The 24,604-nt window shown below is 41.1% G+C and overlaps 1 protein-coding gene across 1 annotated transcript in view; it reads left to right on the top strand.

Moving 5' to 3' along the window:
- Positions 1 to 24,604, top strand: part of necab2 (N-terminal EF-hand calcium binding protein 2) — a 182,444-nt gene that overhangs the window by 152,086 nt on the left and 5,754 nt on the right. The window contains exons 10-12 of the mRNA XM_039809186.1: positions 17,344 to 17,456; positions 21,641 to 21,718; positions 23,934 to 24,025. Of these exons, the coding sequence (XP_039665120.1) occupies positions 17,344 to 17,456; positions 21,641 to 21,718; positions 23,934 to 24,025 (283 nt within the window). The remainder of the gene's footprint in view (positions 1 to 17,343; positions 17,457 to 21,640; positions 21,719 to 23,933; positions 24,026 to 24,604) is intronic.

The raw sequence follows: 24,604 nt of genomic DNA, 5'->3' as shown, positions 1-24,604 counted from the left end.
GAATCCGTACCTTGTTTTTTCCCTCTATCTGCAACAATAACACATTTTATGATCTATATTTAAAAAAAATAAAGCAAAACAGTAGGGTCCCATTTGTTTCCCAGCTAACAAGAATGAGTTTAGAAAATGTTGGTGAATGCAACAGAAGGTTGGAGGGAATAAAAGCGAACAACAAAACCAGAGAATTACCCAGACGAGGAGGGAAACAACCTCAGGAAGTGAGAGCCAGAGCCCATCGGTGTTTGTCTTCACTACAGTGAATGCAGAAAAGCTAGGAGACATAATGACTTTATAAACACAGGCAAAATGCAAGTTAAGGTAATGAATATCAGTTATCCACTATGCCTTGCAGCGAGCAAGCTTTCCTGATAGTTTCCTATCTGTAGTATTTAGTCTGTGTTGTGGCAGGAAGGTTTGGACAGGGCTTTGATTGCCTCTTTGTGAGCTGGGAAATATATCGATATTATATCTATCGATATATGTGTTGTCTTTTTGTGGTTTTAAAGGCTACATTACAGTAAAGTATTACAGTACTAGACTGTTCTAGCTGTTCTATTATTTGCCTTTACCCACTTAGTCATTATATCCACATTACTGATGATTATTTATCCAAAATCTCATTTTGTGAAAGCACCTATTGTCAACCCTACAATTTTGTCGCACTATCAACATCGATGTATTTGGTCAGGAATATTGTGATATTTGATTTTCTCCATATCGCCCAGCTCTACCTCTTTGGCATGAATAAAATACTCAAGTTCAAATGCAGCTTTAAACCAAAAGCAGCACCCTAGAATTGTGAGTAACGACTCTGTAGTATGCAGATGTATTCATCCTGATTACTAAAGTACATTTCTTAAGTATGCTGTCATATTGTTTTACGGTGTTGTACTGCGCTGTGATACCACACATCCTCATACCTCAACAACATTGTAGTTAACGTGAAACAGAACTAGTTACTTTTAGGCAACAAAAATACTTTTGGTACATGCCCATAGTGGCGTTTCTTGACGGCAGGGATCGCCCCGCTTCCCAGCATCGGACACCTGATGAGCTTGCTTTCAGCAATTATCAATTTCTCTTCAATGATCACTGACAAGCAAAGAAAACAGGCCACACCCTCCTACAACCGCGATGACTGCACAGGATTGGGCGAACGCTTCACTCGTGAGCTGTCTGCGCCCAGATTTCTAAACAGGCCAACTTGGCGGCTCGCTTGGAAACTTTCTCTCATTTTACAAAAATAGCTATGCAGTTGCTAAAGCTGTCTTCATTTTGGATCGACAGCAGTCAGTTTAAGAGATTTTTGTTATTTTTCGTGATACAGATAGTCAAGCTGAACGACCCTGATTTGCGTAAAGTAGCATGGACCTCAAATTTTTGTAAATGAGGAGCGGGCAACTCCACGCCCGCCTCTCCAAAGTTGCTGCGATGCTACCAGCAAGGGATAGCCCGGCTGCTAACATAGACTATGAATGGGAAGCGTGGAAATGACGCTGTGTATGGACAGGGCCCTCTAGTTAGGGTTAGTAAAACATCAGGGATTGGCCTAAAACTAGTACAGTGCCTGTTGAAAATGTGCCTGTTTAGAACGGGCCGATGGCTTGGCCTGTGGTATTGCTGCTTGTAGAATTCTTTATAACTAAATTGTACCCCAAAATTACTTACAAAAGGACCCCAAACCACTTAATGTGCAACTCCACGTATAATCGTTAACCAGCAGAGGTGTTAATTTGATGGTGACCATTTAACGGTGAAGTAGGGGATTTGATTCGCGGGGGTATTTTGGCGACAGTAATGTTATTAGTGTTGTAAGTTAGCAGTAGACTTAATTAACCCAAACCAGAGTGAGTATGATGAAACAATTACAACATGACTACAGCTAGTAAAATTATTTTACTCAATCCCCAGGTTCTCAAATGCTCTGTGAACTGGAGCTTTTGATATCCATAAAATAATAACTAATTCACAATGCTATACACGGCATAGGCACAGTTAACTGTGTTTATTATTAATGCAACATTTGTTTTAATGAGTTATTAGCCTACTCCAACTTAAAGAAAATTCTACATCACATTAAATCAGTAATGCAGGATTGACATTATGAAATATTTTATTCCAGCTGCTTCTTTGAGCTCTTTCTCTCTCTTCATCAGTCGTTTTTGTTGTGAAGGCATACTTAAGCACACAAAACTAACTAGCTATACATTTTTTTTTTAAATGCAAACATCTTTCATTAACCAATTGTAAATTTATCATTTCATAACCAAATAAGGCAACTTTCACTTTCACTAACGTCATATCTGATTGTTGAAAACTCACGTAACATATTGACTGTAAACAACATATAACCTAGCATGATTCAAGAGCCCAAACCATCCCATCCCTGAGCCTCTCTCTTCTCTACAGAACGCAAACTAATGTAACGGATGTAACGTAGCTACGTTAGCCTGCTGCTGCAATATAGGCTGTCATTAGCTTTGGTTGATAACGTAGCGTTTTACATCACTACAGCTAAGGCAATGCTGCGCAACGTGATGCAAACGTTACAACCTGAAGCTCCACTTTATTCAAAGCTCAAGTGGATTTTTTGGTTAATCTTCACAGGGCATTTGTCATAATCTCCATAACTTTAAAAACTCACAGAAGGGTTTGGCTTTCCCTCTTTCATATGCCTTTCCCTTTTGTCCGTGTGTGAGAAAACAAAGTCACATGAGTGGGGGCAGTGGGCATCGCTGAGGGCAAGATTGGATGATATAGCGATTTAATTTGATTTAAATTTGGTAACAATGGTCGTATTATCGTATTGATGCAGCCACAACAGCAAAAAAAAGAGAAAGAAAGAAAAGTTTATTTAGGCTCTTTCACCAGAGGGGCAGCTAAGCCAATCAGGGCAAACGGGCAGTTGCCCGGGCAACAATAGCCTGTACCTGTGCATGTCCCTGCAGTACAGCATAAGTAGATAAGAGTCAGCAAACTCAGTAACATCAGCTTCACAGCAATATCTATCTAAAGTTTGCAGTTAACATCAGCATTGTGACTCATATTCACATTGAGCCCTGCCCCACACGTACATGTGATTAAAATAACGCTGCACTCGATTAGACGATCCATTATTATTTTTCTGAAAATACACTGACACAAAAGAAAAAATATTGGTTTGTGTGTTGTGTGTGTGTGTGTATGTCTCTCTCTTTAAACTCCTTTACTGCCCCCCCTTCTCTCTTTAATTGACTGTGCTGAAAAGAGTCAGCACACTTAGTAACGTCAGGTTCACAGCAATATCTATCTAAAGTTTGCAGTTAACATTCAGACAAACACTACCGGTCATACCAAAGGAAGATACGATAAGAGGAAGATACTGTAGTGTTATATCTTCATTCAAAAATGATCTCACTTTAAGGCCACAGGGAGAGATTGTCTACTATGTTTTGCTCACTACTCCTACTCCTACCAAACTGCACCACAGTTCTCTCGAACAAGGACAACCTGGTTCACGTCTTAACTTCCTTTTTAAAATTCAAATCATACTGTCTGCCTAAACAAACCTGAAATGAAGGAGTAAACTCCTCAGAGCTCAAATATAATCACAAATATATAACATGCCATGAGATGCATAAAATGCTCCACATCAAAAATGCAATCCCTCATCAAGAGATGTCAACATTGATTAAAGGAATGACTTGGAAGGCAGATGGGAAAGCAAGGAGCAGAATTCATTTATTGATTTTGGGAGGGATTCAAAAGCAGAGGAGAACAAAATGCATCTGGGATAGGAAAATAAATTGTGATATATTAAATACATGGAGCCAGCTCATCGTGTTTTGCCTACGAACAATCAAGGTAATACAGTCTGAAACGATACAGAGTGAGTTATGTAGCAACAATGACTACGCTTACATGCACATAATATTCCGTTTTTTTGCCGGTATTCGGACTAAGCTGTTTACATGGTTAATGAAAGTGAATATTCCACTAATATTTCCGTTTACATGCAGCCGTGCAAAATACAATTTTTTCAAAGTTAACCAACGGTGGCGGACTTGTCGGAGCGTGCAAACACAGCGTCCCTCTTTCATTCCTTCAACCAGCTTCATGAAAAGGTCAGCGTAGTGATGTGTGCGCATATCCCCCCAAAAAAAACTGTTGATGTAAAGGTCTTTGATAATGTTTAAACATAGCTGCTTTTCTCCTTCTTATCGGGTCTGCAGCCTTGCAAACTGTTGGCTGGTTGGTTTGTGTACAGCAACCATAGCAATGCACAGAGCTGACCATAAGCCGCAAACAGGCAAGAGGCCATAAACTGGGCATAAAAACCCCGATTGAGACGCATATTCCGAATGTGCTGTATACACAGGTCCAAAGAATGCCTCTAAAACCCGAATAATAATATCCCACGTCTTAATCAGAAAATGCTAAATTTGGAAAAAGGCCTTATTCGGAATATCCAACTGGAATATGCTGTTTACATGACCTGTATCAAATTAGGAGTATTGTCATATTCGGAATAATAGTGGAATATTGGTGTGCGTGTAAACGTAGTCATTGAGACAGAGGAGAGAGCATTACAGAACAGTGATATCAGGTTGCATCAGTGTAGCTCACAGGCAGCTGCTATGTAAGTTATGTGTGTGAGAGAGAAAGAAGATCATTGGGACAAAGAGAGACATGCAGCATTACACAGAGTGTGTTGTCAGGCTGCGACAGATTAAAAGATTGAGCGAAGGTAGAAGCAATAAAAAAATGGATTTGTCCTTGGAGAAACTTCAGCTTGTATTAAATTATCAGGACATCAGCGGCGGCTGACATTTCTATTCTGTCTTCTTTATGAGGTTTCCAACCCGATGGCAGTGGTGGAAGAAGTACTTTGATCCTTTACTTAAGTAAAAGTACTAATACCACACTCTGTTACAAGTACAAGGGAAGTAAAAGTCCTGCATTAGTCCTGAAAATGTTACGTAAGTTAAAGTATGTATCATCAGGAAAATTTACTTAAAGAATTAAAGGTAAAAGTACTCGATGCAGAAAAATCCTCACATTTTAGAAACAGTTCTATGTTTAATTGGCTAATCATTTCAGCTGGACTTGTAGGCGTTTATATGGTCAGGTAGTTTAATTTATAATAAAACATTGTATTTTATAAACTACATATATTTTGTCTTAATTTGTAAAGTAACTTAAGCTGTCAGATTAATGTAGTGGAGTAAATAGTACAATATTTCTCTCTGAAATGTAGCGGAGTAGAAGTAGAAAGTGGCATGGAAAGAAAAGACTCAAGTAAAGTTCAAGTACCTTAAATTTGTACTTAAGTACAGTACTTGAGTGGCACTTACGGAGTATACACACCGTTATGTACCATTGAATAAAAATGAATTAGCACTGATGAACATGTGAATATGCGGGGTACATGATAGGTGAAAAGGTTTTGAGGAGCATATAAAATTTTGATTTACAAGTTTCCAGAAGCTTTTTGGATGTTCATTTTGTATGTAATTGATTTGTGCAGGTAAAGAATTCATCTTATTGTAATTGCCCTATAAATAGCAGTGAGATTTCTTGTTGTTTTATCAGGCAAAATATGAATGAGCGGACCTGCATTCCCGCAGCGCATTAGTACATTATGAAAGTGTTCAGTGCAGCCATTCACCTTAATTTAACCTGGCAAGTTGGCCCATTTATTATTGCAGCAGTAATCTCAGAGATGGAATTTTAATACACATGATAACATCAGGGAGCTGCACACTACAACCTTAGTCTGGTTCCATTACCAATTACCATTTACTGCTGTAACTGGAGGTTCAAATGACATTACATTTGTTTTGTTGTTGCTTTTGTTTGTGGATGCTAACAGCTGATTACTGTGTCCGCGTGGCACTTCACAAATATCCCTTGTCAGTCAAATTGTGTTGGTGGGACTGTAGGCGTAACGTTACAGGTACCCTGGTAATAGGCGAATGATTTGCTTTTTTTAAACGGCGGTATTAACGTAATAAGTTATAAGTGGTGAAAGTTAGAGGCAAATTTACACAGCAGTTGCGATGTTCCTGTATGCAATCTGCTTGTGCTCCAGGAAAGTAAATAAAAGTTAATTTGGTATATCCAGCAATCATGTAACGTTGGAAGCAGGAAAAAGTGTACTGGCCGCTGCTGTAAAGCATTCTGTGTGTGGTGACTGCCTGGGACGTGCAGGTTTCCTTCCCCCCAAAGACAGACACACACACACACACACACACACACACACACATAGCGTCCTGCTTTATTTGATAGATTTCTTCTTCTTATTCTTCTTCTTCTTCTTCTCCTCCTACTGCTGCAGTCAGCAGGTCGAGGCTCTGTAAACCATACTGTAGTGTTACATCTGTTATTGCAGCCCAAGGAGAAATATGCAAATTCTCTCTGAATTAATAAAGGGGTTCCTTGAGCACAGAGCAAGAAGGAGGGAGTCAAGAGAGGGAGGAGGGGTGAGGATAGGAAAGAGAGACTGTGACGGTGAATAAGGAGGAAGAATGAGTATGTGGGAAGAGATGTATAGAGGAGGAAATAAGAGAGGGAAAATGTAAGGACAGTGGGAGATTGTAGGAGAAAAAGCTGTAGAGCCTTGAGATGTCAAAAACAAGAACCGGAGCAATGAAGCAATGAAGAGTAAGTGTGTAGGGAAAGCCTAATAGGAAATACACAGAAAGGGGAAGTGTGGAGAAGAGGGGTCGAGAATGAGAGAAGGTGTGAGAAGAAGACCTGAATGTGGTATTTCCCAGTTCCCATGGAAACGCTAGAGTGATATCCCCCCTTCTCTACAACACATACTCACACATCTTTCTGTTACTCCCTTTGTCATACCCAGTGGGATAACATCCCCACCCAGTGGGATAACATCACACACACGTTTAGCATAAAGTATAGTATGTGTCCTTAATAGATGGTGATGACCTCTGCATATTTTATACAGTTTTATGCAGTTTCGATTAATCCGTTGATTATTTTTCTCTATTAATCGATTAGTTGTTTGGTCTATAAAATGTCAAAACATGGTGAAAAATGTGGATCAGTTTTTCCCAAAAGCCCAATATGACGTCCTCAAATGCCTTGTTTTGTCCACAACTCAAAGATATTCAGTTTACTGTCACAGAGGAGAGAAGAAACTAGAACATATTCACATTTAACAAGCTGGAATCAGAGAAATCTTACTTTTTTTTATAAAAAATGACTCAAACTGATTAATCGTTTATCAAAATAGTTGCCGATTAATTTAATAGTTGACAACTAATCGATTAATCGATTAATCTTTGCACCTCTGGTTTAATATATGCTTTATTCCCCAACTGTTTTCAGTTATGTTGCCTTCATTAGGGTCTGAGATATTACTTTCCGGTTTCTTTAAAGTCACAATGAAATGGAAGTTTGAGCATCTTTAGCGTGAAGAATTTTAATATCATATCATGAAAAGGTCAATATAAGTAAACACTATGCTTATGACAATATTGTTCAATAGTTATTTTTGTGAAGTCAAAAGCATGATGTGCAATGTTGACAGGACTCAGCTCTTGGAAGCATTAGCAGAAGATAGAAAAAAACAGGGAGGAAGATTGCTGATGTAGCCCAGGAAAAGACAGAAATCAATAATATTTATACAACCCTAAGAACAAGGCTCCACGAATCTTTATAACATGATGATAGTCAGTCATTTGTCCAATCAAACAGACTTGTAGAGTCAATAGTGCCCTATAAACTTACACACACACACACTGCATGCATTCATTTTCCAGCTCTATAGGTGCAAGAAGAAGCACCATGATATATGTTCCTGCTGACAACATACATTCACGCTCATGAACAAAAGCTGGCGGAGCACAGCCATTATATCATATATATTGAAAGCACAAGGCAGTTCTTCAACAATATAAAGTAATGAGCTGCATACCTCTGACAGGAGTCTGGGTATATTTCAAAATTGGTGTGTCTTTGGGGGGAAATCCCAACGCACACACCCTTGCATTGTTTAGTATCATCACGTTTTAATTAATTTTACTGCATTTAAACATATGCCCACCACTGTAACTCCACACGTCTTATATCTATTTAATCTAGTGAGGAGTGTTCACAGTGCATTTGTTCTGATGATAAAGATTTGAGTTGGAGATTTGAGTTGGCCTTAAAGCTTTAGGGCCCTATCTTGCACCCAGCGCAATTGCCTTTGTACACCGACGCATGTATCATTCCTATTTTGCACCCAACGTGCAGCGGACTTTTCCCTCCACAGACTCAAGTCGGTAAATTAGGGAATGTATTTGCGCTCCCGGGGGCGCTTCAGCAAAAAGAGGAGGCGTGTTCAGGCGCAAACGTTCCCTGCTATTTTGCAGTTTCAGAAAACAATTCCACCACAGACCAGGAAAAACCTAGTCTAAAGTCAGTGGCGCTAGTCTAAAGTCAGTGGTGCGAGTGTGCTATTTTATGGGCGCATGCTTGGCCATAATGTAGCGTGTGCACAACCGCATACACTTTGCTACTCTCATCTACACGGACACAGCAGTTCCCATTTTTGCAAACCATACATAATTACAAGGAAAGATATTACTGTTTGGATAGGTCAGGAGGCATTTTACAGTACAGTCCTCAAAAAGCCACAGCATTCTTTGTGGCTTGTTGTGTTTTACACATTTCCATGAATCATGGATGTGTTGATGACATAAATGAGGAAATATTAGAGGACTTAAGGAGACGTGATGTTGTTGAGAACGTGATGGATTGGACACTTAAGGGGTCCAGGAGTGGCAATGCGCGATGCGCTCCTGGTGGACGGAGATGGAGTGGGGGGATGAGGAAGGGGCACAACAGGTGCAGGTGGTGCGTTTGGAGGCCCACGCTCCATGGCTACAGCAATCCTCTCCAGACTTGAGGAGATGCGCCCGAGAGGCCAAAGCACCATCGCCACCCGGCCAAGACGGGCATTTATTACTTTGCCGAATGTCACATCGACAGCTCCCGCTGGTGTGCGCCAGACAAATCCGCCGTCATAATAGCAATCCGCCATGGAACAAGAGCGCCTGCTCTTAAAGGGAATGTGAGATGACGCTCTGATTGGTTTATTGCACGTTACGCCCAAACCACACCTAGCTACTTCAGACCAACCCATTTTAGATTTGCGTCGGGCGCAAGACTCATTTATCCCGTCGGTATAATAGCAAAAGCGCCCGAGATCCGCCCACAAAGCTACTTGCGTTTCGCGTTTGATACTTGTGTTTCAGATCGTTAAAATAGGGCCCTTAGTGAGTAACTATTTGATATTCATGAACGTCCATTACATTCAAGCCGTTGCCAAATGAGTTGCTACAAAGCTAATTAAGACTATCAACTCCACACAACTCTCTCTGTATTTCTCAGTATGGCTATGTTCAGAAGATTGTTTCGTCCCGTGACTTTCCCACACAGAAGCTCGAGTGAAGATAATTACCTCTTCTGAAGAGTCCATGTTTTTTTTAAATCCTCCGTGTCCTCCTTGCATACTAGCAACTGCGTGGGGGGGGTGCGATCACAGAAAAGGCTGTATCATGTGGACGAGCCGACAGTGTTGTTGTTATTACTTAGAATTCCTCATGGGGGAGCAAGAAACTACACACTATAGCTTAAACTTTTTGCCCTCCAATCTCTGCATCCATAACGTAATTGTTTGCTCTATCAGCACCCATGTTCATCAAATAAAAAACTTTAATCTGTAAAATAAATACTAAGCCTGTTATCAATACTTAGTCGGATGACGGACGCTACACTTATAAACGGCAAGTGTCTGCTCCGTCCAGCAGCAGCAGAGTCGCAGCTCAGAGTAGCAGGATCAGGAGGTGTGAGGGCATCCCAGCTGAAAACAGTTCAGCTCCTCCTCCACTGTGATTGGACAGCTGGTTAATAAAAAGTGATAATGAGGATCGCAAAAGTTGGAAAGATTTAAAATTTTCGTAAACTTTTGAACTTTTGCGAACTTTCACGAACTCGTCAGGCTGCTAGCATTTGTAGCATACTGTAAAAATGCGGTATGGGGTGCCAGGGCTCATCTGTTAGAGCGCGCACCCATGTATAGGGGTTTTCTCCTCGACGCAGCGGCCGCGGGTTCGATGCAGCGGCCGCGGGTTCGACGCAGCGGCCGCGGGTTCGACGCAGCGGCCGCGGGTTCGACTCCGGCCTGCGGCCCTTCGCTGCTTGCCGTTCCCCCTCTCTCTCCCCTTTCATGTCCTTAATTATCCTATAAAAATAAAAGTCTAAAATGCCCAAAAAAATTATCTTTAAAAAAAGAAAATAATAATAATAACTGCGGCACTCCCATTTTACCCAGGCCTCAGAATAACAAAAACACGTGGACACAGATTCATAACTTTTTATTGTTTAATGTTTAATGTTTAATGTTTATTAACCAGTGTGAAAATGTCCTCACCGTGTCATCTCTACTGGGCTGTAAGCAAAGGTCATGTGGCTTGTTACCGTCATGGATGTAGCTTTTGTGCTGACCGTTAAGACAGATAAATAAACAGAGCTGGAGAGTGAGCGGATCCTGATTTTTCACCTGTGCAGGGCCACAGTGTTGGAGGGGAGAACATGTAATCGTACTGATTTGGTCAGGGGGGTAGGATGGTTAATGGTGTGGTAGTGGTTAGAGTAACAGAGGCTGCTGGGCAATGTAGTGTTTCTAATTGAATTAGTAGGCTGTCTGTGTGTATTGTGTGTGTGTGTGTGTGCGTGTGTGCGTGCGTGCGTGCGTGCGTGCATGCGTGTGGGCGTGCATGTGTGTTTTCATGTCTTAACGTAGTCTGTACAGTGGTTATAAGCCAGGTTCTATCACTTTTATGGGTGCTTCACAGATACAGTACACTCCCATGTAGACACTACATCATAAATCACACACACACACACACAAATACACACACCACACACACACACACACACACACACACACACACACACACACACACACACACACACACACACACACACACACACACACACACACACACACACACACACACACACGTGTACAACATGGATCATCACGGACAAACAACCAGGTGTTTATTCTTGCAGCTTAATGTTGCAGTAATGATGTTGCCTTGTGACACCAATTTAAGTTAATGGAAGCAGATAAACAGTGATGTCAAGAGATAAACAGCCATTACATGCCGATAAAACGGACAATCAAAGTGACAGAGACACATTTACGCCCAAGTGGTTGTTGAATACTTAGAGCCTGCATGTAAACAAGCTGCAAATGCTGTAGCTAAGATCTGCTAAATATACAGGGCTGTCTTATTAGGATGTTTTGCAACAGGCTATATCCAGTTACACAACAGCTGCATGATCTGATATGAGCAGCGACACTTCCTGTGTGGGCAGTCACTGCCAGTATCTTAAAGATTATTAGGTCATATTTTTCAGGGACAAGGAGTGGAAGATTGAAACAGAACCAGGCAGTGGTGAAAAACAGCCAACGGTGGTTACCAACGGGGTATCCAGAGACAGAGCAGCAGTGGTTTCCATACCGATAAATAGAAGTTAATCACATCTTTATTCTAGAGGAGAGCCAGAATGAGGACAGTGAGAGAGAGAGAAGCACAGGAAGTAGGAGGAGGAGGAGGAGGAGGAGGAGGAGAAGACTGGGAGCAAGGATAGAAGAGTTCGAAAAGTACTAGTCTATATCCACGACGTTCCACTTCCGGATTTTCTTTTCCTTTACCTTCAGCTTTCTTTGTGTTGTAATATTAAACTCCGGTGGATTTATGAGGACTATGGTTAACTGCCCCTCAGATCTCTGCAGGTAAAATCCAGACAGCTAGTTAGACTATCTGTCCAATCTGAGTTTTCTGTTGCACGACTAAATAATTACAGTTAAAAGTCAGCGTCAGGAAAGCATTGGACATTATAAATTCATATCTAACAGAATAATGTCATCTAGAGGGGTAGAGGATTAGATTAGTTATAAACAGTGTGTGTATATAAGCATAAGTATGCGTGTACATGTGATATTTGAGTGTATAAGTGTGCGTGAATGTGTATTGGGAAGTCTCAGTGAGACACTGCTGGAGTTATGTAGGTCATAGTGGATTAATTATTAATGGTACTGTAGTGAGCTACAGTAACAATGGCACATAAGAACCTGAAGATAGCAGCTAATCGTATCTGATCAAAGCCAATGCAGCAGCACTCCTCTGGTTCTTCTTGTTGTAGATCGGATGTGTACAAATAATTGCAAATGATCCTGCCGGCTCAAATAGTACAGCACAACGTCAACCACTTGCACACACAAACATGCATGCAGATGCACAAACGTGCAACTGTGAAGGGAGGTACTGTACGGAAAACAAATGGAGACGTGTTGTAGCTAAAGATCTGTCCAATCTCTGTCTCACGCACACTAACACATAAAGGTCACTGCATGTCTGAGGCATCTTCGACTGCTGGGTCCCCAGGAGGCGTCCATCAAAACATTTCTATAGGCTGTGTGAGATTATGAACATCTTGCTTTTAGCTGCAGGGGACTGCCTCATGCCCTCCCCCGTTACAATTCAACATCAGAGAAATTGCTTGATAGCTGTAGGGGATGAATAACACCCAGTCACAGATGAATAACAGATTTGCAGCTGTATCACAAAGCCCCTGCTAACTGCAGATGCTATCATAAAGCTGCTGCAATCAGTGTTTATAGTCCTCGAGATCAGTCTTGGTTTCGAGTCTCATGACCACTTTTGGAAGGTCTCGTCTCGGGAATCGATGTGCTTGTCTCAGTCTCAGATAAAGAGGACACTGCCTGTACATTGTCTGATTTATGTGTTAACATCATTACTGTGATTGGATGTAAAACATCCTGCTTCAAATTTCTATTTTTCTATTCTAAAGTGAATACAGATGTGAGTAAAAAGCAGAGAGAATTTATTTTTTAACGGATTATAAAAAGAATCAGGTAAACCTCAATAGCACATACACATCAAGTGTCAATTATTATGGAGGTATAAATTAAAAACAGACTTCATACAAACAATAAAATAAAATAGAAACTCTACACTTTCCACAATTAATACTTTTTGTTGTTTAATAATCTAAGCCCCAAGCCGCCCCAAGCACTGAACATGGGGGGACATGGCCTTCTCCGTTGCTGCCCCCTCCCTCTGGAACTCTCTCCCCCAAGACCTCTCAGACTTTCCACATCACTTGCTCACTTCAAAACCGCACTCAAAACCCATCTCTTTAAAGCGGCTTTTTACTTGTAACCAAATTAGCTGTTTTCCTTTTCTTCTTTTTTTTATGTTTCTATGCAGTTTTGCTGCACCTTTTAATATTTATCTCTAGTTGTTATTGTTGTTAAACTGATCCTGTTTTTGTTTTCTTCATTGACCCTGTAAAGTGCATTTGAGTACCTTTTTAAAGCGCTATATAAAATAAATGTATTGGGACTTCAGTAGAGATTTTATTTCTATGAGAAAAGGTACAAAGTTAGGAAATGAATTAAAATTTGGCATAGTTTATAGTTTTTACGGTTTTATTTATTTATAAAGGACAATGCACATTAATGAACATTTCTGTAAATGTGCCGGTGTTAGCCAGCCGGCTAATTTTCAACTGTAGTCCTTCGGCCAGATGTTTTGCGACCAGAGCAACAGGAAACAGCAAGAAATTCGTACAGGATAAATGTACAGAGAGAAGTCAATAAGACACCATAAAGACAGGTAGAGCAAGAAATAAGCCTTCTCAATAAGCCATGCAGAGCGACAGGAAGCAGCAAGACATTAGCACAGTTCAGAGATGGGGACTCGAGTCTGAGACTCGGACTCGAGTCGCACTTAAGTCGCACAAACAGCTGACTTCAGACGTGACTTGCGACTCGACCCAAAAGACTTGACTCGGACTCGAGCATCGAGACTCGTCAACAACCTTTTTTCACAAATGTATTCATGTATTTCTATTTTCTTTTATTGCCGCATATACGTTGGGGAAACTTATGACGAGCTGCATGTCCCCTGCCCTTTGCCATAATGTGCAACGTAACATAAGCGCCTATGTGCAGACACTCACATATCAAAAAATGCATTGACGATGGCGACACCAAGTCCTCCTGGAGTTGTGCCTTTTGTCATTAGTTTTGCTTTTAATAACTTGGTAAACCGTATCAGTAAGCGAACAGCTACATGCAAGGTGTGTGGCACCAAGATAAATGATGCCGGATCAACAACGTCGAACTTCATCAGGCATCTCAGAACGCACCCAGATAGGTCAGTAACTTGCTAATGTGAAAGAGACGTTAAATTTAATTTACAAACGCTGTGTCAGGTGGGCAAACTCATGTGATGCGTAATTGATCCCGTGGATGATTTGTAGGCTATTAAGTGAACAAGGTGTACCCGGTCCACCAAACACTGGGCCGCCTTGACTGTCTTAATTCTGCACATATTTCTCTTACTGTAGTCCTATTTACTATTTCATTATGTCATCCATGCGTGGTGCAGCGGATCCGTGCGCACTGTCACCTGCCGCAGAGACGCTGGCCTCACTAACCTCTCCTCCTCTGAGTTGGATCTCCCTCACGCTCCCTCACTGAGCGTACTAACAATTAAATAAATGGCATTACATCAGTGAGTTCAAACTGCTTATTGTGCATAATTTGGACTGGTACTGAGATGCATGTTGTTCTGTAACTGGTGTGGCGCTGCCACTATTCTCTTGATTTCCACTTCGACATTGATTGAAAGAGACGTGATATATCATCACAGGTAACAAGCTAACCACCGCAAAGTGTTGTGCTAATGCTGGGCAAATTGTATCTTTACAGTTGTATATGATGTGACAGACTTAGGTTAATATTTCACTGGGTACGAGGGCTTGAGGGATGTGTTAAGTAGACCCCATAAAGTTATCCTACAACAGATTTTGATACTGTACTGTATGGATGGTAGCTACAGGACATGCTTTGAATTCATAAGATTTAACAATACAGTGTTACGGACAGATCAGATGGCCAGAGACTTGCCCCTTGACTTGGACTCATTGCAAAAGACTTGAGATCTGAATTGGACTCAAGCTCAAAGACTTGAGACTCGACTTAGACTTCCAAAAAATGACTTGTGAACATCTCTGGCACAGTTACACATCAACAGTGTCGACATTCAGTGCGAAAAGCCATGCAAGCAACAAAACACAGCCAAGCAACACAGACCAGAGCCATCTTCTTGCACCATGCAACCATGCAAAGCAGTAACAAGCAGTAATACAAATGAAATTAAACTACATCACTCATGATGGAGATCTTAATATAGCATAAAAGGTGATGAAAAAAAACGATATATAGAATGATGAAATTAATTAGATACTCAAGAGTAGCATTTATCAGCAGAGAGAATGGAGAGATCCCACAGCAAATGCTTGCTGCCAAGGTAACATCAGACATAACGTTAGCTTAGTGTCAGGATCCAACCCCTCTCCGTTCTCTCTACTGATTCCTCACGTCTGTATCCACGTTTGTCTTCATAAAAGCAGTTTTTCAGGCTTATAAAAAGGGTTATTTACCCTTTTGGTAGAGAATATGACCACACAGCAGATTTCAGGCATTTTTCTGTTGTTTGCTAGCAGACGAAAATTGACGAGGAGACACCTTCACACAATACAAGTCAATGGAGAGCGGAGAGTTGTTTTCATAGAAATAAAATGGATAGAAAGGCCATTTCCATTCAAATCAACGTAGCAGAATGGTCAGAGTGGCAGCCATTTTTATGTGTACCACTGCCATGGTAACGTTAAACTTCAGTATAAGCCGACTTCTGACCTTTGGCAGAAAAGGCAGTCGGACTGACTGCCTCCCCGAGTTGGTCAAAAAAGTGGCTCGGAACACACCGAAGTGATGCCGACTTAATATGTCTCCATAACAGCAGGTGGCGCTAATCTGTATTGTTGCCCCAAAAAATTAAAACCGGCAGCTGATTGGACGAACGTGTCACGTGGGTATGGCTTCTCCAGAATTTCAAAGCCAGACCATCATGGCAGCTCTTTCGGAATACGATCTCATATTTTTAACGAAAATAGTTCAACGAAACGTGTTTCTGAAAACATTTTAAGCGAGAAATAGGCCATGAAGTTGCTGAATCTGTCTTCATTTCAGATCGACAAAGGTCAGTTTAAAAGATTTTCGTCAGTTTTGAGAGACTCTAGTCACACTCATCCTGCTCGTCATTTCCGGGTTAGCACTCCACCAATCAGATTGGTCATTGAGCCCGACATTTCAACAAGTCAAATCGGCCCAAATTGGCTCCAACTGACGACGGCACGGAACACACCGAACAGACTTGAGTCACTGACCTCGCCAGACTGTCCGATGGCCGATTATCGGGTTGGTGTGTCAGACAAACTAGCAGTGGAGTAGTAATGTTACGAGGCAGAGAGCCATCCGCTAAATGAGTCAATTAACTTCATGCTTCATCCACACAAAGCACACTGTTATCGCCACGAGTGACAGCTTTATTCGGCTCGTTTTCTGGAAACGATGTGGTAAAGGGGGTACGGCGGAGTTAGCAAGCTAACGTTAGCCAACACCAACAAGTTGTTCACCAGCTGGTTGGTTCTGCCGTGCTTTTATGCTGCATCAGTTACAGAGAATGAGCTGAACAGCAGGCTGGGTGTAACCTTAGCGGTCCGCTGATCCAGTGCCGCTGGGTCTAAATGTTCCTCCTCACTCCCATGGATGTATTAAGAGACACTCCCCGCAACTCCGAGAACATCTCCCGAGATGCGTCGGGCGGCTCTCCTCCCAGCGAGCTGCGACCATTGACGCCTATTGTCACCATGACACCTAACAACAATCGCATTTTGCGTTGTGTCAAATGACCACAGGAAACAGTCCAATGGCCTTTCTATCCATTTTATTTCTATGGTGGTTTTCCCCTTCGGTGGGCGTGGCTTTTAGTGTATGACGCGATGCGCTTTATACTATGGAACCAGCACTGGAATTGTTTTTTTTTTTAAAGTGACGGACTGAGCCTATAGAAAATGTGTGTTGTATTCGGATATACCGTACAATTTGTTTAAAATGAAAACAAGTGTAATTAAAAATGAATGTGATGTTTTATTTAGTAGTAGAACATTGTGCTGTCCTCATATCCAATATTTCCTATATTTCCAAGCAGATTGTTTATGCTGTATTCAGATAAAATGAGAAATGTCAGCCAATGAAGACAAACAAAAAGTCAATTAAAAAGTCAAGTAAAGCTTCATGTATGTGTTTGTATTTATATCTGCCTGCTTGTAACAAACGCAATGGCTTACACTCATATAAAAAAAATGTTATCCCAAAATTGACCTCCCCATGTCTCTCCTCCTCTGCAGTCCTTGCTGCTGATTCGTCAGGAGATGGTGGTTTCACAGAAGAAGCTCGCCGACTTTTGCGAGGCTCTGAAGCAGTACCTGAAGAACGTCTCCACTCAGAGAGACTGCTTTCAGTAAGTCTCACCACTGCTCTGCTTTATATTTGCTTGATTTTCAGTGTCGGGAGGACCTTACTATTTTCCTCACTTTATCATATACTACCTCAAATATTCCCTCCTCTGGTCGTGGATTGTATCAGTATTCTTTGGTGTTCCTGCACATAGACACACACATGCACACACGCACACACACACACACACAAAAAAATGTTCCACTAAAGAAAAAACTGCTGTAACTCCCAGGTGGTTTGGATCAGCGAGATTCTAATATCATGCGGCATACACAATGCATATAGCATTGTACCTGTAATATAGTCTGATATACACAAACTACGTGTATTTTAAATCTCCTGTGCCTCCCACTCAGAACCTCAGGGTGCAGTCTAATATCCAGAGAGATTTCTCCAAATCCCAGACTCAATATGCTGACTGTATAGTCATACTCTGCATATGCCCTTGGCAAGACTTCAAGGTTCTGGCTCTACTGCATTTCTTTTATTTTTATTATAGTAACACCCACTAGTCTGTATTTGGGATAAAAGGTCTGCAAGAGGGGCAGAGACAGAGGTAAACAACAACTCCATATAGCACAGAATGCATAGTGCATTCGCGTTTTTCATTAAGTTTGAAGTAATTTAGTTTTTAAGGTTCAGTTGGCGTGCACACTGCCCTTTGTCTGCACGGTGTCTCAGGAATATTGGAGCAACACCAAATTGATGCTGTCTTGGGTTGTCTGGTTCTGGTTGGTGTTTCTAATATTTTAGAAGAAGGCAAGCAATATTAGCGGACAAAACAGTGAATAAAGAAGAGGGTGGGGCCTAATAAGACTAATAAGAGAATATGAAGAGCAATGTGTGGTTCAAAAGTTATAATCCGTTAAATCATAAGTCTGCAAATTGTGTGCAAGGTTGAAATAATTTAAATTGCAGGCTAGTACATGCACGATTTTTGGTTCACTTCCTATATTTGGGGCAGATCCATTGGCGTAAATTTCATCTAACAGATCCCCCATCTGGACAATAAACATAAACACATAACATTTCTTAAGAGCAATTATTGAAGAGAACTGGGAATTGAATTAATTATTCAATTGCTGACATTAGGAGAAACTCATAAGAGGTAAAAACAGGAGGGTATACATCAAAAGGGCAACACATCGGTGGTAGAAAGGTTTAAGAACGGGATCGAGAGCAGCCAAACTTATAGGATATGTGTAGATGTGGAACTCCAGTAAGAGGCTGGTAAAGCTTAAACATCAGATAAAGTGATTCTTTTCTCTAATACAATGATGCTGAACTGAGAACTAAGCCTCCTAGCAAGCAAGCTAACTAATTAGCTAGCCAGCCGGCTGTCACTACCCGATGTGAGTCGAGTGCAGATGTGAGTTGCGCATGCTCAGATTTAAACGGTTTCCGGCATAACGCCAAGGGATCCGGATCCAGCTTCATTGTGAAATCCATAAAATAATAAACCTTTCTCATTACAAACAATTACAGAAGATGGAAATCATTTCAAAAACGTTTTAGCTATCTATGATTGTTTGATTGCTAGCTCAAAATGCCATTCAAGTGACAGCCTTTGTTGTGCTTGATTGCTTACTTGTAGCCACCAGTGAACAAACTTCATTATGTATGTCCATTTTTATTGTATTGACATTACAGAAGTCTCTCGTTAGCAGGTTCTTGTCGGTTCTTGTAGGCTACTTCAGCCTCTAATCTAGAACTGACATCAGGGATCATGCCGTAAAAATGTGATGCCTTACGCTGAATAATAAATTACTGCTATGTAATGTACCTATCTCATTATTCTGTGGCTAACAGCAAAACAGATCTGCGTCTGTCGCAAAGTGTGTGCAACTCACATCTGCACTCGACTCCCATCAGGTAGTGACACCGGCCACTAAAAGTTTAACACCTTAATGTTTCATTCACACACTCTTGTCATAGGGTAGAAAAGCACAATGCTGTCGCCAGATGAGTGATTGTGTTCGGCTAATTTTCTATAACCAGTGTGTAGCATGAAAGCACGGTGGGTGGAATTAGCAAGTTAGCTAATTAACTATCCATCAAGCTACCAAACAAGCTAAGTAACTATTACTGCTAATGTAGCGGACTCGTGGAAAAATACATAATTGTTTTAGTCATGACAAATTTATTAATGACTCAGCATCATCTTTATTAGAGAAAATAATCACTTCATCTGATGTTTAAAGTGAATAAAACAGCCTTTCCAGCCTACTTACTGATGCAACTCGTTCTCTCCCACGAGTCCCACCAGGCTACTAAACCTGTTTGAGTCGTGACTCACTCGGATCTTTCACCCAACTCTTTAAATTAACTCATGAGTCGCAAGTCTCTATATCATTAACTCGGATCAGTTGAGTCCTATTACAATTCAATCTAAAATGATAACAGCGCCACACACAAACCTCTTGCAACATTAGCTACTACTAGTCCTAACCATCTTAGCTGCCAAAAGCTTTATAACTTACAATTTCGTAGGCAACCACAATTCCATAAGTCAACTCAAGCGACTGAGTGAGCAGAGAGACAGTCCGAGACAGGTTATAGGAACTTCCCGACCCGCAGACTCAGAGCCGGAAACATTGCAAGCTCGCAGACCATGGGACTCACTTTATGTCTCATGAGTTCTCGAATGAGTCAGTCAGTTGCGCGAATCAGCCGTCTACGTTGTCATGAGTGGATCTGTAGCAGACGAGCGAGTGAAGTCTCTCCTCGAGTCAGGGTGAAAAGCAAATCCACAACAAAAGCCATTCTTTCACTTCTGAAATAACATGCTTATAGGTTATAGGTTTGGTGTATAGATGTAGCATATCAAAATTAGGGCGATTGATTAAAAAAAATTTATTTAATCACTACGGGCATTTCTCCATTCCTGTTTCTACGTCTACATTGAAAGCCTATATATTGCTTAGGCTACACTGAGTTTCCTTGGCGATTCAGCAATACTGACTCAAGTGACTCAAGTGACTCAAGTAATAAAGTAGAAAGAAGTATACACTTATTTAATCCTTATTATTATTTTTTTATATGTTTAACTTCCCTTCCTGACCCTTAGTACTGTGGAACACTCCCATGTAACTATATACAATTTGGTGTTTTGAATGTACAATCCATATACAGATATATATTAACATTGATACATACACGTACACACATATACATACATACACATGCATACTTTTGACACAAATATATTTACATACACTCACATGTCATTCCCCCTCTCTCTCCCCTTTCATGTCTTCAGCTGTCCTATAAAAAATAAAAGGCCTAAAATGCCCCCCAAAAAAAACAAAAAACGCAACTGTGTGGTTTAGATGTGCGGTTTTATTTCCTGCCACCGCCATGGCCGTTGATTTATGAGACGTAATGTAACGGACGTTCATTAATATAAAAATGTTGCACACTAAAGCTTGTCAAATGGACATTTCCAGCATAGAAACTTTATCAATGTGTCAAGATTGTTACAACATGACAGTGGTTCCAGTTTACCCCCGCAGCCCATAAATGCAGCAGCTGCTGTGAAAAGTGACGAGTGACGCTGTCAAGTAAACATGGACGAAGATTCCCCTGTGGATTATGTCCAGCACCTTGTTGAACCCATACTTCAACACATTAATGCTCTTCTTGAAGCAATATGAAGTTGTTGTTCATTAAAGCAAAATGTACCATTTAAAGTGTCTTATCGGCCAATAACGTCCAACTTCCCCCATTTGCACTGACCGGGTCACACATTGTTCCTTGGTATTATTGCAAGTTTCATTTTTATAGATGGAATGCAATCTTCAAGCACTCATTGTGGTGTTTATGTGCTGTGGCATCAATATTGTGCAGGATGAGGAAACAATCTTTTTTCCTAAAATCCAAACTATTATTGTGTGAATGTTTTTTTTTTATATTAAAATAATATGTCTTTAATCTTCACCTGCCATGACGTATGTTTCCTCCCCTCTCTAATACTACCTCATATCCTCTCCTTCCTCTCCATCTTTCTTCTCTTTTATTCCTTGTCCCACCTTTCTCTTCTGCTATGCCTATCTATCTTTTCCCTCTACTGTATTTATGCATCTTTCCTCCCTCCTTTATCCACTTACCATTCTCTCATAAATCTTCCTCACTCTTTACTTCCCTCCTCTATTATCCCCTCATTGCCATTCTCCTCTGTCTGTGCTCCAGTGTGACTGCGGTGCGTCTGCCAGACGGTTTATCCTTTGTCGTCTACGAGTTCTGGGATGGAGAGGAGGAGTGGAAGAGGTGAGTTTTCAATCACATGTGGCTTTTTTTTGTTTTGTTTTTGTGTGACTTTTGTGAACAAACTTGTTAGAAAAGCCTTAATGCAGTTAAAGTAGTTCCAGCAGTCTTGCTGGAACAGGGGCGGAGCCAGACATTGTAATCCAAGTGTCTTCATCATCCTGATGTTACTATTTAAAGTAACATGAGATAGGTAGGGTAGGAATAGGGCATAAACAGCATAAGTTCACAGAATGAATGGCGATATTTCCCCATTGATCCATTGATTTGCAGGTCCAGTCAGAGAGACTGAGGGGAAATGACACAAAGTTGAAGTTTTTTTTAAAACCCTGAAAGATTCAGGGCTTTTGAGAAAACATTCGGGGCTGGAGCCCCAGCAGCCGCCCGCTTGCTCCGCCCCTGTGCTGTAATACTAAAGATGAGCCAAATCAATAGGCAGAATAAAACTTCTGTGAATGTCAAGAAAACATAAAAGGAACAGAGTAAAAACACAAAGACCAGTTTAAAAGACAAAATACAAAATAATATAGAAAGGCAACTATCATAGTTTGTTACAAAGATGGGACAGGAATTTAAAAAAAGGCAGTGTAGGGACCAGCCCATGCCCAATTTATGGTCCTTCATTAAATCTACGCCGTAGATACCAAGGGGGTAAGCAAGCATCCGGAAAGTGTACCTCCTATGGGGAGAGTCTTAGGCTAACAAGCCATCACCTGCCGTTAGCATTCCATTGACTCCCATTCATTTTGGCGTCACTTTGACAGCGAATAACTTTACATCTGAAGCGTTTAAAGACTCTATTTGTCCATTGTTTATTTCTAAAGAAACACGACAATGTATAAAAGGCTCCATTACCTTGTATCTCACATTATGGCTCCGTAGCAGACGTTTTTGTAAAAATAGGCTAACAATTGTGTCATATCCACGTTTTTCTGACAGTAAGAATTACCGTTCTGTATAGTCAGGGAGAGCTCGCAGGCAGTTTCGACTCACATTAGTTGTTTAAGTTTAATTACTAATGTTAACAAGCATTTTAGTTAGCAATAATTAGCCTGTGCCTATGTTATGTCTTTACATATACCTACGCTCTCCGTCTCTGCAAGATTCAGAATGATTGAGATTCCTCTTGGCACAGCTACCAGAAGACTTACAACTTTTCAGACAGGTTGCTCACGTCACATTTACGTTGTCAAGTTCAGTTTGAGGCTGCGCAGTACACTCAGCCATCACCAGAAAAGTGCTTCTAATTCACTTCACTGGTCTCCGTCGCTGTGTCCATTCTTTTACTGTCGGTACGGTAGATACGCATAAATAAGGACCCTATGTCGCCACTCCGCACCCTACACCACACCATATACTTACTATTTAAAGTAACATGACATAGGTAGGGTAGGAATAGGGCATAAACAGCATAAGTTCACAGAATGAATGGCGATATTTCCCCATTGATCCATTGATTTGCAGGTCCAGTCAGAGAGACTGAGGGGAAATGACACAAAGTTGAAGTTTTTTTTAAAACCCTGAAAGATTCAGGGCTTTTGAGAAAACATTCGTGGCTGGAGCCCCAGCAGCTGCCCGCTTGCTCCGCCCCTGTGCTGTAATACTAAAGATGAGCCAAATCAATAGGCAGAATAAAACTTCTGTGAATGTCGAGAAAGGCCCATTGCATTCCAACTGATCCACCTTAAAAGTATTAAAGTCATTACTGAGTGTGGACATTCATTTTGTTTCTGAAAAAGCCCCTGAGTCAGCACTCTGGCTCCTCCTGAAAGTTCTTTGGAGCTGAGCATGCCATTTCTTCCTGCCTTTCTTTTCATCGATAGGTGATTGCCAAATAAAGAGAGCGCTCACTTTTCTTCCATTACTGTCGTGAGCCTGTTGGAAGAATTCCTCCGTCGACATTTAATTAGCATTCTTCAGCCACTCACTCAGTCCAGAGTTGCTGAAGCACTTGAGTTGCATCAGGTCATTATGATTTAGTGATGGTGCTGGTTGCTGGGGATGGGGGGAGGTTGCTGATGTAGCTGCCTGCTGATCTGAGTTTCTGCTCCACCGCTCACAGCATCCCAATGCCATTAATATTTCAACTCTTGCAGTAAAGGCTAAGGGCCGTGCTAAGCGGTTGGAGGCCATGTGTGCTCGCGGGCATTTGTGAGCGGCTGTGCAGTGTGCATGCATGTGCTTGTGTGTGCTCTCTCACCCTCCCTTCTGTTTCCAGGCACCTCCAGTCGGCCCCCAACAAAGCCTTTCAGCATGTGAAGGTGGACACACTGTGCCAGCCGGAGGCCGTGTCCTCTGTAGCCGTGCCAGGTCAGTGGTGAAATACCCCAGGGTAAAACAATGTACTGATTACTTTTATCATCAATTAAAGGAGCAGGGCAATGGTTTTTACCATTGAGATCAGTTTACCTGTCATGTGTGTCATATGTGAGAAAAGGATTTAAAATCTGAGTCTTTCTGAGATTTAAAAAAAACACAAGGGCATTTGCCAGATGCATTATGCAATCCAATCCAAATGTATTCATTAAGCACTTAAAATACCAAAGTGCTGTACAATCAAAGACAAGAAAACATAAAAAGAACACAGTAAAAACACAAAGACCAGTTTAAAAGACAAAATAAAAAATAATATAGAAAGGCAACTATCACAGTTTTTTAAAAGCCTGAAAATATAGAGTGTTTTAAGACGGGATTTAAAAACAGGCAGTGTAGGGGCTAGCTCATGCCCAATTTATGGTCCTGTGTTAAATCTACTTACCTTACACCGTACCCTATGCCATAGCCCACTGAACACAGTAAAAACACTGATACCAAAGTGCTGTACAATCAAAGTCAAGAAAACATAAAAGGAACAGAGTAAAAACACAAAGACCAGTTTAAAAGACAAAA

This window comes from Perca fluviatilis, chromosome 8 (genome assembly GCF_010015445.1).
Source record: "Perca fluviatilis chromosome 8, GENO_Pfluv_1.0, whole genome shotgun sequence".
Classification (NCBI taxonomy): domain Eukaryota; kingdom Metazoa; phylum Chordata; class Actinopteri; order Perciformes; family Percidae; genus Perca; species Perca fluviatilis.
This window is presented reverse-complemented; position numbering and strand designations above follow the sequence as displayed.